General features: G+C 48.7%; 2 protein-coding genes across 2 annotated transcripts in view; one reads left to right on the forward strand and one right to left on the reverse strand.

Annotated features, from left to right (window-relative positions):
* The window catches only part of LOC134984833 (zinc finger protein 850-like), a gene marked incomplete at its 5' end in the record, with an annotated part of 204,041 nt that overhangs the window by 34,053 nt on the left and 154,324 nt on the right, over positions 1 to 15,664 (reverse strand). The gene's annotated exons all lie outside the window — the stretch shown is intronic.
* Positions 6,877 to 15,664, forward strand: part of LOC134984834 (oocyte zinc finger protein XlCOF22-like) — a 101,907-nt gene continuing 93,119 nt past the window's right edge. Inside the window, exons 1-6 of the mRNA XM_063950309.1 lie at positions 6,877 to 6,955; positions 9,043 to 9,191; positions 10,791 to 10,982; positions 13,401 to 13,479; positions 13,598 to 13,695; positions 13,847 to 14,009. Of these exons, the coding sequence (XP_063806379.1) occupies positions 9,114 to 9,191; positions 10,791 to 10,982; positions 13,401 to 13,479; positions 13,598 to 13,695; positions 13,847 to 14,009 (610 nt within the window). The 5' untranslated portion in view covers positions 6,877 to 6,955; positions 9,043 to 9,113. The remainder of the gene's footprint in view (positions 6,956 to 9,042; positions 9,192 to 10,790; positions 10,983 to 13,400; positions 13,480 to 13,597; positions 13,696 to 13,846; positions 14,010 to 15,664) is intronic.

The following is a 15,664-nucleotide window of genomic DNA, read 5'->3' on the forward strand; positions in this document are numbered from 1 at the left end:
TGGATGCTGGGACTTCCGTAAGGACCATGGGGAATAGCGGCTCCGCAGGAGACTGGGCACAAAGTAAAAGCTTTAGTACTACCTGGTGTGCACTGGCTCCTCCCCCTATGACCCTCCTCCAAGCCTCAGTTAGGATACTGTGCCCGGACGAGCGTACACAATAAGGAAGGATTAATGAATCCCGGGTAAGACTCATACCAGCCACACCAATCACACCGTACAACTTGTGATCTGAACCCAGTTAACAGTATGATAAACTTAGGAGCCTCTGAAAAGATGGCTCACAACAATAATAACCCGATTTTTGTAACAATAACTATGTACAAGTATTGCAGACAATCCGCACTAGGGATGGGCGCCCAGCATCCACTACGGACTACGAGAAATAGAATTATCGGTAAGTAAATTCTTATTTTCTCTGACGTCCTAGTGGATGCTGGGACTTCCGTAAGGACCATGGGGATAATACCAAAGCTCCCAAACGGGCGGGAGAGTGCGGATGACTCTGCAGCACCGAATGAGAGAACTCCAGGTCCTCCTCAGCCAGGGTATCAAATTTGTAGAATTTAGCAAACGTGTTTGCCCCTGACCAAGTAGCTGCTCGGCAAAGTTGTAAAGCCGAGACTCCTCGGGCAGCCGCCCAGGATGAGCCCACCTTCCTTGTGGAGTGGGCATTTACAGATTTTGGCTGTGGCAGGCCTGCCACAGAATGTGCCAGCTGAATTGTACTACAAATCCAACGAGCAATCGTCTGCTTTGAAGCAGGAGCACCCAGTTTGTTGGGTGCATACAGAATAAACAGCGAGTCAGATTTTCTGACTCCAGCCGTCCTGGAAACATATATTTTCAGGGCCCTGACTACGTCTAGTAACTTGGAGTCCTCCAAGTCCCTAGTAGCCGCAGGCACCACAATAGGTTGGTTCATGTGAAAACCTGAAACCACCTTTGGGAGAAATTGAGGACGAGTCCTCAATTCTGCCCTATCTGAATGAAAAATTAGGTAAGGGCTTTTATACGATAAAGCCGCCAATTCTGAAACCCGCCTGGCTGAAGCCAGCGCTAACAGCATTACCACCTTCCATGTGAGATATTTCAAGTCCACAGTGGTAAGTGGTTCAAACCAATGTGATTTTAGGAAACCCAAGACCACATTGAGATCCCAAGGTGCCACTGGTGGCACAAAAGGAGGCTGTATATGCAGTACTCCTTTGACAAATGTCTGAACTTCAAGCACTGAAGCCAGTTCTTTTTGGAAGAAGATCGACAGGGCCGAAATTTGAACCTTAATGGATCCTAATTTTAGGCCCATAGACAGTCCTGCTTGCAGGAAATGTAAGAAACGACCCAGTTGAAATTCTTCTGTGGGGGCCTTCTTGGCCTCACACCACGCAACATATTTTCGCCAAATGCGGTGATAATGTTTAGCAGTTACATCCTTCCTGGCCTTAATCAGGGTAGGGATGACTTCATCTGGAATGCCTTTTTCCTTTAGGATCCGGCGTTCAACCGCCATGCCGTCAAACGCAGCCGCGGTAAGTCTTGGAACAGACAAGGTCCCTGCTGGAGCAGGTCCTTTCTTAGAGGTAGAGGCCACGGATCCTCCGTGAGCATCTCTTGCATTTCCGGGTACCAAGTTCTTCTTGGCCAATCCGGAGCCACGAGTATAGTTCTTACTCCTCTCCTTCTCATGATTCTCAGTACTTTTGGAATGAGAGGCAGAGGAGGGAACACATACACCGACTGGTACACCCACGGTGTTACCAGAGCGTCCACCGCTATTGCCTGAGGGTCCCTTGACCTTGCGCAATATCTGTCCAGTTTTTTGTTGAGACGGGACGCCATCATGTCCACCTTTGGTTTTTCCCAACGGTTTACGATCAGTTGGAAGACTTCTGGGTGAAGTCCCCACTCCCCCGGGTGGAGGTCGTGTCTGCTGAGGAAGTCTGCTTCCCAGTTGTCCACTCCCGGAATGAACACTGCTGACAGTGCTACCACATGATTTTCCGCCCATCGGAGAATCCTTGCAGCTTCTGCCATTGCCCTCCTGCTTCTTGTGCCGCCCTGTCTGTTGACGTGGGCGACTGCCGTGATGTTGTCCGATTGGATCAATACCGACTGTCCCTGAAGCAGAGGCCTTGCTTGACTTAGGGCATTGTAAATGGCCCTCAGTTCCAGGATATTTATGTGGAGAGACGTTTCCATGCTTGACCACAAGCCTTGGAAATTTTTTTCCCTGTGTGACTGCTCCCCAGCCTCTCAGGCTGGCATCCGTGGTCACCAGCATCCAATCTTGAATGCCGAATCTGCGGCCCTCTAGAAGATGAGCACTCTGTAACCACCACAGGAGAGACACCCTTGTCCTTGGAGATAGGGTAATCCGCTGATGCATCTGAAGATGCGATCCGGACCATTTGTCCAGCAGATCCCACTGAAACGTTCTTGCATGGAATCTTCCGAATGGAATTGCTTCGTACGAAGCCACCATTTTTCCCAGGACTCTTGTGCACTGATGCACTGACACCTGGCCTGGTTTTAGGAGGTTCCTGACTAGCTCGGATAACTCCCTGGCCTTCTCCTCCGGGAGAAACACCTTTTTCTGAACTGTGTCCAGAATCATCCCCAGGAACAGTAGACGTGTTGTTGGAATCAGCTGTGATTTTGGAATATTTAGAATCCACCCGTGCTGACGTAATACTGCCTGAGACAGTGTTACTCCGAACTCCAACTGTTCCCTGGACCTTGCCCTTATCAGGAGATCGTCCAAGTAAGGGATAATTAAGACGCCTTTTCTTCGAAGAAGACTCATCATTTCGGCCATTACCTTGGTAAAGACCCGGGGTGCCGTGGACAATCCAAACGGCAGCGTCTGAAACTGATAATGACAGTTTTGTACCACAAACCTGAGGTACCCTTGGTGAGAAGGGTAAATTGGGACGTGAAGATAAGCATCTTTTATGTCCAGAGACACCATATAGTCCCCTTCTTCCAGGTTCGCTATCACTGCTCTGAGTGACTCCATCTTGAAATTGAACCTTTTTATGTAAGTGTTCAAGGATTTTAGATTTAAAATCGGTCTCACCGAGCCGTCCGGCTTCAGTACCACAAACAGCGTGGAATAATACCCCTTTCCTTGTTGTAGGAGGGGTACCCTGATTATCACCTGCTGGGAGTACAGCTTGTGAATAGCTTCCAATACAGCCTCCCTGTCGGAGGGAGACGTTGGTAGAGCAGACTTCAGGAATCTTCGAGGAGGAGACGTCTCGAATTCCAACTTGTACCCCTGTGATACTACCTGCAGGATCCAGGGGTCCACTTGCGAGTGAGCCCACTGCGCGGTGAAATTCTTGAGACGGGCCCCCACCGTGCCTGAGTCCGCTTGTAAAGCCCCAGCGTCATGCTTAAGACTTGGCAGAAGCGGGGGGGGGCTTCTGCTCCTGGGAAGAAGCAGCCTGGTGCAGTCTTTTTCCCCTTCCTCTTCCGCGAGTCAGAAAGGAGTGGCCTTTCGCCCGCTTGTTCTTATGGGAACGAAAGGACTGAGTTTGAAAAGACGGTGTCTTTTTCTGCTGAGAGGTGACCTGGGGTAAAAAGGTAGATTTCCCAGCCGTTGCCGTGGCCACCAGGTCTGATAGACTGACCCCAAATAACTCCTCCCCTTTAAACGGCAATACTTCCATATGCCGTTTGGAATCAGCATCACCTGACCACTGTCGTGTCCACAAACTTCTTCTGGCAGAGATGGACATCGCACTTACTCTTGATGCCAGGGTGCAAATATCCCTCTGTGCATCTCGCATATATAGTAATGCATCTTTTAAATGCTCTATAGTCAATAAAATACTGTCCCTATCCAGGGTATCAATATTTTCAGTCAGGGAGTCCGACCATGCCACTCCAGCGCTGCACATCCAGGCTGAGGCGATTGCTGGTCGTAGTATAACACCAGTATGTGTGTATATACTTTTCAGGATATTCTCCAGCCTTCTATCAGCTGGTTCCTTGAGGGCGGCCGTATCAGGAGACGGTAACGCCACCTGTTTTGATAAGCGTGTGAGCGCCTTATCTACCCTAGGGGGTGTTTCCCAACGTGCCCTTACCTCTGGCGGGAAAGGGTATAATGCCAATAATTTTTTAGGAATTATCAGTTTTTTATCGGGGGAAACCCACGCTTCATCACACACCTCATTCAATTCATCTGATTCAGGAAAAACTACTGGTAGTTTTTTCACACCCCACATAATACCCTTCTTTGTGGTACTTGTAGTGTCAGAAATATTCAATGCCTCCTTCATTGCCGTGATCATGTAACGTGTGGCCCTACTGGACATTACGTTCGTCTCCTCACCGTCGACACTGGATTCAGTATCCGTGTCAGGGTCTGTGTCGACCAACTGAGGTAACGTGCGTTTTAGCGCCCCTGACGGTGTCTGAGACGCCTGGACAGGCACTAACTGATTTGCCGGCTGTCTCATGTCGTCAACAGTTTTCTGCAAAGTGCTGACATTGTCACGTAATTCTTTAAACACAATCATCCAGTCAGGTGTCGACTCCCTAGGGGGTGACATCACTAACCCAGGCAACTGCTCTGCTTCCACATCATTTTCCTCTTCATACATGTCGACACAACGTACTGACACCCAGCACACACACAGGGAATGGCTCTGATAGAGGACAGGACCCCACTAGCCCTTTGGGGAGACAGAGGGAGAGTATGCCAGCACACACCAGAGCGCTATATATGTTCAGGGATAACCTTATATAAGTGTTACTCCCTTAATAGCTGCTGTATATATATATTAGCTGCCAATAGTGCCCCCCCTCTCTTGTTTTACCCTGTTTCTGTAGTGCAGTCTGCAGGGGAGAGTCAGGGAGCCGTCCTTCCAGCGGAGCTGTGAAAGAAAATGGCGCTTGTGTGCTGAGGAGATAGGCTCCGCCCCCTTCACGGCGGCCTTATCTCCCGCTTTTTTCTGGAACTGGCAGGGGTTAAATGCATCCATATAGCCCAGGAGCTATATGTGATGCATTTTATTTTAGCCATATAAGGTTTTAAATGATCTGTATTGCGTCTCAGGGCGCTCCCCCCGCAGCGCCCTGCATCCTCAGTGACCGGAGTGTGAAGTATGCTGAGAGCAATGGCGCACAGCTGCGGTGCTGTGCGCTACCTTATCTGAAGACAGGAAAGTCTTCTGCCGCCGCTTATCTCCGGACCTCTTCGCTCTTCTGGCTCTGTAAGGGGGCCGGCGGTGCGGCTCCGGGACCCATCCAGGCTGAACCTGTGATCGTCCCTCTGGAGCTAATGTCCAGTAGCCAAGAAGCACAATCCACTCTGCACGCAGGTGAGTTCGCTTCTTCTCCCCTTAGTCCCTCGATGCAGTGAGCCTGTTGCCAGCAGGACTCACTGAACATAAAAAACCTAAAAATACTTTTACTTCCAAGCAGCTCAGGAGAGCCACCTAGATTGCACCCTTCTCGGCCGGGCACAAAATCTTAACTGAGGCTTGGAGGAGGGTCATAGGGGGAGGAGCCAGTGCACACCAGGTAGTACTAAAGCTTTTACTTTGTGCCCAGTCTCCTGCGGAGCCGCTATCCCCATGGTCCTTACGGAAGTCCCAGCATCCACTAGGACGTCAAAGAAAATAATAATAGGACACCAATGGCTGCTCCCCCTGTTTAATAATAGCACACCACAGGCTGCTCCTCCTGTATAATAATAACAGGACACCACAGGCTGATCCTCCCGTATTATAATAATAACAACAACAACAACAACAACAGGACACCACAGGCTGCTCCTCCTGTCTATTATGACAACACAGGATGCTGCCCCTGTACATTATTGCAACACAGGCTGCTCCTCCTGTAAACTATGACAACACAAGTTGTTACCCCTGTATATTATGACTACACAGGCCACTCCCCCTGTATACTATGACAACACAAGATGCTACCCCGTATATTATGACAGCACAGGATGCTACCCCTGTATATTATGACAACACAGGCTGCTCCTCCTGTATACTATGACAGCACAGGATACTACCCCTGTATATTATGACAACACAGGCCACTCTCCCTGTATATTATGACAACACAGGCTGCTCCTCCTGTATACTATGACAGCACAGGATACTACCCCTGTATATTATGACAACACAGGCTGCTCCCCCTGTATACTATGACAACACAGGCCGCTCCCCCTGTACAGCACAATGCCACAACACCTGTAATGTCCCGTGTATAGAATTACGGTAACGGTGGGGTCTGCACCACATGTATTACGGTAACGGCGGGGTCTGCGTCACCTGTATTACGGTAACGGCGGGGTCTGCACCTCCTGTATTACGGTAACGGCGGGGTCTGCTCCACCTGTATTACGGTAATGGCGGGGTCTGCGCCACCTGTATTACAGTAATAGGACACTAGAGTGTCAGCCACCTGTACAGGGATAATGCAGCAACAGAGGCTGCTCCAGCTGCACTATAACAAGGCACCAGAGGCTGCTCCCCCTGTAGTACAGAACCTGACACCAGAGCTGCTCAGCCTATAGAATAATAATAATAATATCATTACCTGCTGCCAGACACAGCAATGGCTGCTCTCTGCTCCTGCTGCCTTGTGGGAATGATAGAAGGAAGGCGGAGCTCAGACCAGGGGAAAATGGCCGCCGCTCCTGACGTCACTACACGGGCCAGGGAACCTATTGCTGCTGCCGGACTGGTCTACACGAAAATGGCCGCCGGCCTCTTGCACTGAGGACATGTATGTTAATAGTCATTACAGAGTGCTGGGCTTTGGGCGGGGTGGAGGAGGGGAGGGGCCAGTAACCAGGTAGCAGCCGTTGCCAATCATACCCTACTTCCTGCCTGTGCGTTCCACCTTACTTCCGGACTGTGCGTTCCACATGCAGGAAGTGAGTTTTTATCGACTTGTGCAGCCTCCCAGTGTCCGTGGAGATCAGGTAATGGCGTCTTACTATACAGGGGGAGCAGCCTGTGGTGTCCTGTTATTATTATTATACAGGGGGAGCAGCCTATGGTGTCCTGATATTATTATTATTATACAGGGGGAGCAGCCTGTGGTGTCCTGTTATTATTACTATACAGGGGGAGCAGCCTGTGGTGTCTTGTTATTTTTATTATTATACAGGGGGAGCAGCCTGTGGTGTCCTGTTATTATTATTATTATTATTATTATACAGCAGGAGCAGCCTGTGGTGTCTTGTTATTATTATGCAGGATGAGCAGCCTGTGGTGTCCTATTTTTATTATTATTATACAGGGGGAGGAGCCTGTGGTGTCCTGATATTATTTTAATACAGGGGGAGCAGCCTGTTGTCTCTTGTTGTTGTTATTATTACAATACAGGAGTAGCAGTGTGTGGTGTCCTGTTATTATTATTATTATTATACAGGAGGAGCAGTGTGTGGTGTCCTGTTATTATTATTATTACTATTATTATTATTATACAGAGGGAGCAGCTTGTGGTGTCCTGTAATTATTATTATTATACAGGAGGAGCAGCTTGTGGTGTCCTGTTATTATTATTTATACAGGAGGAGCAGCTTGTGGTGTCCTGTTATTATTATACAGGGGGAGTAGCCTGTGGTGTCCTATTATTATTATTATACTGGAGGAGCAACCTGTGGTGTCCTGTTAATAAAGACATATGTTATTATGTTTATGCTGGGGTGCAGCCTTTAGTGTCGTTGTTATTATTATTATTAATTTTACTATATGAAATTGTGGGGATTGAAAATATTGCTCAAATTCTCGGATATATTAAAGCAGAGACCATAATATACCTGGCATGTGTAACAGATGATAATTGAAGCAGTATGAAGCAAATGTATATCACACTCCTGGGAGTGTCACAGTGACATCATTTAGATCTATAGTAATAAAGGTACATGACTGGGGAGGTGAGGGGATCTGGGAGTGTCACAGTGATGTCACTTATATCTATAGTAATAATACAGGGACATGACTGCGGAGGTGAGGGGATCTGGGAGCGTCACAGTGACATCACATATCTATAGTAATACAGGGATATGACTGGGGAGGTGAGGGGGACCTGGGAGTGTCACAGTGACAAGAGAAAGAAAGTAGACTTCTTTGTGGGCGCACTCTTGTGAAGAAATAATTAGATATTCTCAAAGAGTAAAACATAACTTTTATTACAAATGATTAAGAAATTATTCAATCTCCTGAAAACAAATAATGTCTCCTGCCGCCTTTCCCCTGCCTGTCTCCTGCCGCCTTTCCCCTGCCTGTCTCCTGTTGCCTTTACCCCGTCTGTCTCCTGCCGCCTTTCCCCTGCCTGTCTCCTGCCACCCCCACCCTGCTGCCCACCTACCTGTCTCCTGCCGCCTTTTCCCTGCCTGTCGCCTGCCGCCTTTCCCCTGCCTGTCGCCTTTCCCCTGTCTCCTGCTCCCTCTGGCCGGTCTCCTGCCGCCTTCCCCCTGTCTCCTGCCACCCCCTCCCTGTCTCCTGCCACCTCCTTGCCTGTCTCCTGCAACCTTTCCCCTGCCTGTTTCCTGCAACCTTTTCCCTGCCTGTCTCCTGCCGCCTTTCCACTGCCTGTCTTCTGCCACCTCCTTGCCTGTCTTCTGCCACCTTTGCTACACCATCGGCTGGATCTGTGAATCCTGAGGTCACGGAGACTGTACGCCGCAGCTCCATGAATGAGGCCATGAACTTTCCCTCAGGAGACCCTGTCCCTTCACAACCAATTCTCACCCTTACACCACTTCATGGCTGCAGCCATACTCGTCTGACAACTCAGGACACATAGAGCACATGCTCCGTACGGGTCCTGCACATGAGCGGTGTACCGAACATCAGCTCATTGTGACTCCACCCACAATAGCGCTACACTCTAGATCAGGTCCACTATGCAGTACAGCCTTATGGGGCTGGGTCACAGGAACCTTGGAGACACTGACCAGGACTCTGTGGCTTTGAGCAAATAGGAGACTTAATGACCACTCTATTTTATATTTACTATGTTACATGTGCAATATGTTTTATGTATTATATTTATTCCAAGGAACTCCAGCTGTGGGGAACGGAGTCTTTATTACACATCACACGTTCTGTATTCTCTCTGATTCACAAAGGATGGACAAGGACAGGAGTCACAGGACTGAGAGGATAATTAATATCACCCTGGAGATCATCTACCTGCTGACTGGGGAGGTGAGTGGATCAGGGAGTGTCACAGTGACCTTATATCTATAGTAATAATACAGGGACATGACTGGGGAGGTGAGTGGATCTGAGAGCATCACAGTGACCTTATATCTATAGTAATAATACAGGGTTATGACTGGGGAGGTGAGTGGATCTGAGAGCATCAAAGTGACCTTATATCTATAGTAATAATACAGGGACATGACTGGGGAGGTGAGGGGATCTGGGAGCGTCACAGTGACCTTATATCTATAGTAATAATACAGGGATATGACTGGGGAGGTGAGTGGATCTGATAGCATCAAAGTGACCTTATATCTATAGTAATAATACAGGGACATGACTGGGGAGGTGAGGGGATCTGGGAGCGTCACAGTGACCTTATATCTATAGTGATAATACAGGGACATGACTGGGGAGGTGAGTGGATCTGAGAGCATCACAGTGACCTTATATCTATAGTAATAATACAGGGTTATGACTGGGGAGGTGAGTGGATCTGAGAGCATCAAAGTGACCTTATATCTATAGTAATAATACAGGGACATGACTGGGGAGGTGAGGGGATCTGGGAGCGTCACAGTGACCTTATATCTATAGTAATAATACAGGGATATGACTGGGGAGGTGAGTGGATCTGATAGCATCAAAGTGACCTTATATCTATAGTAATAATACAGGGACATGACTGGGGAGGTGAGGGGATCTGGGAGCGTCACAGTGACCTTATATCTATAGTAATAATACAGGGACATGACTGGGGAGGTGAGTGGATCTGGGAGCGTCACAGTGACCTTATATCTATAGTAATAATACAGGGATATGACTGGGGAGGTGAGTGGATCTGATAGCATCAAAGTGACCTTATATCTATAGTAATAATACAGGGACATGACTGGGGAGGTGAGGGGATCTGGGAGCATCACTGTGACCTTATATCTATAGTAATAATACAGGGACATGACTGGGGAGGTGAGGGGATCTGGGAGCATCACTGTGACATCACTTATATCTATAGTAATAATACAGGGACATGATTGGAGAGGTAAGGGGATCTGGGAGTGTCACAGTGACATCACTTATATCTATAGTAATAATACAGGGCTGTCACTGGGGAGGTGAGGGGGTCTTAGAGCATCACAGTGACATCACTTATATCTATAGTAATAATACAGGGACATGACTGGGGAGGTGATGGGATCTGGGAGCTTCACCGTGAAATCGCTTATATCTATAGTAATAATACAGGGACATGACTGGGGAGGAGATCTGGAAGCGGCACAGTGACGTCAATTATATCTATATCAATAATACAGGGACGTGACTGGGGAGTTGAAGGAGTCTGGAAAAGTCACAGTGACGTCACTTATATCTATAGTAATAATACAGGGACATGACTGTGGAGGTGAGGAGATCTTGGAGCGTCACTGTTATGTCATTTATATCTATAGTAATAATACAGGGACATGACTGAGGAGGTAGGGGATCTGGGAGTGTCACAGTGACGTCACTTATTTCTATAGTAATAATACAGGGACATGACTGGGGAGGTGAGGGGATATGGGAGTGTATATATTGATATTTGATGTCTCCACCATTACACAGGATTACACAATAGTGAAGAAGACATCCAATGAGTGTGAGATAACCAGCAGCCATCCCTGTGTATCTGGAGGACTGAGTAGAACCCAGAGCCCCATCACGGTGCCTCCACCTCACTCACTGACACATGAAAGACACAATGACCAGAAGATCCTGAAACTCGCCAACAAGATCATTCAGTTGCTGACTGGAGAGGTGACTGCTGGGAATGGGGCATTATACAGTAACACCGGGGGATGTGTCTGGGTGATGACTGGAGAGGTGACTGCTGGAAATGGGGCATTATACAGTAACACCAGGGTATGTGTCTGGGTGATGACTGGAGAGGTGACTGCTGGGAATGGGGCATTATACAGTAACACTGGGGGACGTGTTTGGGTGATGACTGGAGAGGTGACTGCTGGTAATGGGACATTATACATTAACACCAGGGGACGTATCTGGGTGATGACTGGAGAGGTGACTACTGGGAATGGGACATTATACAGTAACACCAGGGGACGTATCTGGGTGATGACTGGAGAGGTGACTGCTGGAAATGGGACATTATACAGTTACACCAGGGTATGTGTCTGGGTGATGACTGGAGAGGTGACTGCTGGGAATGGGGCATTGTACAGTAACACCAGGGAAAGTGTCTGGGTGATGACTGAAGAGGTGACTGCTGGGAATGGGGCATTATACAGTAACACCAGGGGATGTGTCTGGGTGATGACTGGAGAGGTGACTGCTGGGAATGGGACATTATACAGTAACACCAGGGACGTGTCTGGGTGATGACTGGAGAGGTGACTGCTGGGAATGGGACATTATACAGTAGCACCAGGGGACGTATCTGAGTGATGACTGGAGAGGTGACTGCTGGGAATGGGACATTATACAGTAACACCGTGGGATGTGTCTGGGTGATGACTGAAGAGGTGACTGCTGGGAATGGGGCATTATACAGTAACACCAGGGTATGTGTCTGGGTGATGACTGGAGAGGTGACTACTGGGAAGGGGACATTATACAGTAACACCAGGTGACGTGTCTGGGTGATGACTGGAGAGGTGACTGCTGGGAATGGGGAATTATACAGTAACACCAGAGGATGTGTCTGGGTGATGACTGGAGAGGTGACTGCTGGGAATGGGACATTATACAGTAACACCAGGGGATGTGTCTGGGTGATGACTGGAGAGGGGACTGCTGGGAATGGGACATTATACAGTAACACCAGGGACGTGTCTGGGTGATGACTGGAGAGGTGACTGCTGGGAATGGGACATTATACAGTAGCACCAGGGGACGTATCTGAGTGATGACTGGAGAAGTGACTGCTGGGAATGGGACATTATACAGTAACACCGTGGGATGTGTCTGGGTGATGACTGAAGAGGTGACTGCTGGGAATGGGGCATTATACAGTAACACCGGGGGATGTGTCTGGGTGATGACTGGAGAGGTGACTGCTGGGAATGGGGCATTATACAGTAACACCAGGGTATGTGTCTGGGTGATGACTGGAGAGGTGACTGCTGGGAATGGGGCATTATACAGTAACACTGGGGGACGTGTTTGGGTGATGACTGGAGAGGTGACTGCTGTTAATGGGACATTATACATTAACACCAGGGGACGTATCTGGGTGATGACTGGAGAGGTGACTACTGGGAATGGGACATTATACAGTAACACCAGGGGACGTATCTGGGTGATGACTGGAGAGGTGACTGCTGGGAATAGGACATTATACAGTAACACCAGGGAATGTGTCTGGGTGATGACTGGAGAGGTGACTGCTGGAAATGGGACATTATACAGTTACACCAGGGTATGTGTCTGGGTGATGACTGGAGAGGTGACTGCTGGGAATGGGGCATTGTACAGTAACACCAGGGAAAGTGTCTGGGTGATGACTGGAGAGGTGACTGCTGGGAATGGGGCATTATACAGTAACACTGGGGGACGTGTTTGGGTGATGACTGGAGAGGTGACTGCTGGTAATGGGACATTATACAGTAACACCAGGGGACATATCTGGGTGATGACTGGAGAGGTGACTGCTGGGAATGGGACATTATACATTAACACCAGGGGACGTATCTGGGTGATGACTGGAGAGGTGACTACTGGGAATGGGACATTATACAGTAACACCAGGGGATGTGTCTGGGTGATGACTGGAGAGGTGACTGCTGGGAATAGGGCATTGTACAGTAACACCAGGGAAAGTGTCTGGGTGATGACTGGAGAGGTGACTGCTGGGAATGGGACATTATACAGTAACACCAGGGGATGTGTCTGGGTGATGACAGGAGAGGTGACTGCTGGGAATGGGGCATTATACAGTAACACTGGGGGATGTGTCTGTGTGGTGACTTCTGGGAATGGGACATTATACAGTAACACTGGGGGATGTGTCTGGGTGATGACTGGAGAGGTGACTGCTGGGAATGGGACATTATACAGTAACACCAGGGGATGTGTCTGGGTGATGACTGGAGAGGTGACTGCTGGGAATGGGGCATTATACAGTAACACCAGGGGAAGTGTCTGGTTGATGACTGTATCACTCTGTGTCAGGTTCCTATAAGGTGTCATGATGTCACTGTCTATGTCTCCATGCAGGAGGGGGAGTATATAGAGGAACACAGGGGTCTGTACAAGGACGTGATGATGGAGAATCACCGGCCGCTCACATCACTGGGTAAGAGGAAACTGTCATGTATTGTACAGGGGAGAGCAGGTATGGGGGCCCCTATATACACACATCACCTGATAATCACATATATACACTGTACTCAGTCACTGTGTGTCTCCTACAGATGGGCCCAGTAACAGAGATACCCCAGAGAGATGTCCCCGTCCTCTGTATTCCCAGGATTGTACAGATGAGAATCACAGGATCCCACAGGAGGATCAGGTAGGTGGGATTTAGGGTCTCACCAATATACCAAAGTGACTGTCACTATATAATGTGTAGAGCAGCTGTGTGTGTCAATACATTTGTATTGTTTAATCTATTACTGAAATCAACAATTATTACAGTCTTCTTTTATTGATGGTTTACATAGGGTGAAGCCCAAATAAATAATGTTAAAGTCAAAGATACAGAGGGAGAAGTAGAGACGTATGTGACTGATATGAAGGCAGAAGATATAGAGGGAGAAGAAGAGATGTATGTGAGGGGTGATCAGCAGTGTACGGAGGAGGAGATCCCTACAGATATCAGCACAGGTGAGTAATAAACACTTATTACAGAACAGAGTCACATATTCTCATTGCTCAGTCACTACAGCAATCTCTTATCCTACACCCTCTGTCAGTACAAATTAGGGAACTTTATTTGCCCAGTGTGGATTCAGGAGCCATCAGCCCCTATAATACTCCTGCTCTCCCCCTCACATCATGTCACTGTGTGTTACCAGCCCAGAGATCTGACCAGTCTCCTCCCCACACTCTCTGGTGTATCTCATACATCAGGAGACATCAGCCCCTATTATACTCCTGCTCTCCCTTCACATCATGTCACTGTGTTTTACCAGCCCAGAGATCTGACCAGTCTCCTCCCCACACTCTCTGGTGTATCTCATACATCAGGAGCCATCAGCCCCTATTATACTCCTGCTCTCCCCCTCACATCATGTCACTGTGTGTTACTAGCCCAGAGTTCTGACTAGTCTCCTCCCCACTCTCTGGTGTATCTCATACATCAGCAGCCATCAGCCCCTATTATACTCCTGCTCTCCCCCTCACATCATGTCACCGTGTGTTACCAGCCCAGAGATCTGACCAGTCTCCTCCCCACACTCTCTGGTGTATCTCATACATCAGGAGCCATCAGCCCTTATTATACTCCTGCTCTCCCCCTCACATCATGTCACTGTATGTCACCATCCCAGAGATCTGACCAGTCTCCTCCCCACACTCTCTGGTGTATCTCATACATCAGCAGCCATCAGCCCCTATTATACTCCTGCTCTCCCCCTCACATCATGTCACTGTGTGTTACCAGCCCAGAGATCTGACCAGTCTTCTCCCCACTCTCTCTGGTGTATCTCATATATCAGGAGCCATCAGCCCCTATTATACTCCTGCTCTCCCCTCACATCATTTCACTGTGTGCTACCAGCCCAGAGATCTGACCAATCTCCTCTCCACACTCTCTGGTGTATCTCATACATGAGGAGCCATCAGCCCTTATTATACTCCTGCTCTCCCCTCACATCATGTCACTGTGTGTTACCAGCCCAGAGATCTGACCAGTCTCCTCCCCACACTCTCTGGTGTATCTCATACATCAGGAGCCATCAGCCCCTATTATACTTCTGCTCTCCCCTCACATCACGTCACTGTGTGTTACCAGCCCAGAGATCTGACCAGTCTCCTCCCCACACTCTCTGGTGTATCTCATACATCAGGAGCCATCAGCCCCTATTATACTCCTGCCCTCCCCCTCACATCATGTCACTGTGTGTTACCAGCCCAGAGTTCTGACCAGTCTCCTACCCACTCTCTCTGGTGTATCTCATACATCAGCAGCCATCAGCCCCTATTATACTCCTGCTCTTCCCCTCACATCATGTCACCGTGTGTTACCAGCCCAGAGATCTGACCAGTCTCCTCCCCACACTCTCTGGTGTATCTCATACATCAGGAGCCATCAGCCCCTATTATACTTCTGCTCTCCCCTCACATCATGTCACTGTGTGTTACCAGCCCAGAGATCTGACCAGTCTCCTCCCCACACTCTCTGGTGTATCTCATACATCAGGAGCCATCAGCCCCTATTATACTCCTGCTCTCCCCCTCACATCATGTCACTGTGTGTTACCAGCCCAGAGACCTGACCAGTCTCCTCCCCACACACTCTGGTGTATCTCATACATCAG

This window comes from Pseudophryne corroboree (assembly GCF_028390025.1).
Source record: "Pseudophryne corroboree isolate aPseCor3 chromosome 3 unlocalized genomic scaffold, aPseCor3.hap2 SUPER_3_unloc_85, whole genome shotgun sequence".
NCBI classification, from domain to species: Eukaryota; Metazoa; Chordata; class Amphibia; order Anura; family Myobatrachidae; genus Pseudophryne; species Pseudophryne corroboree.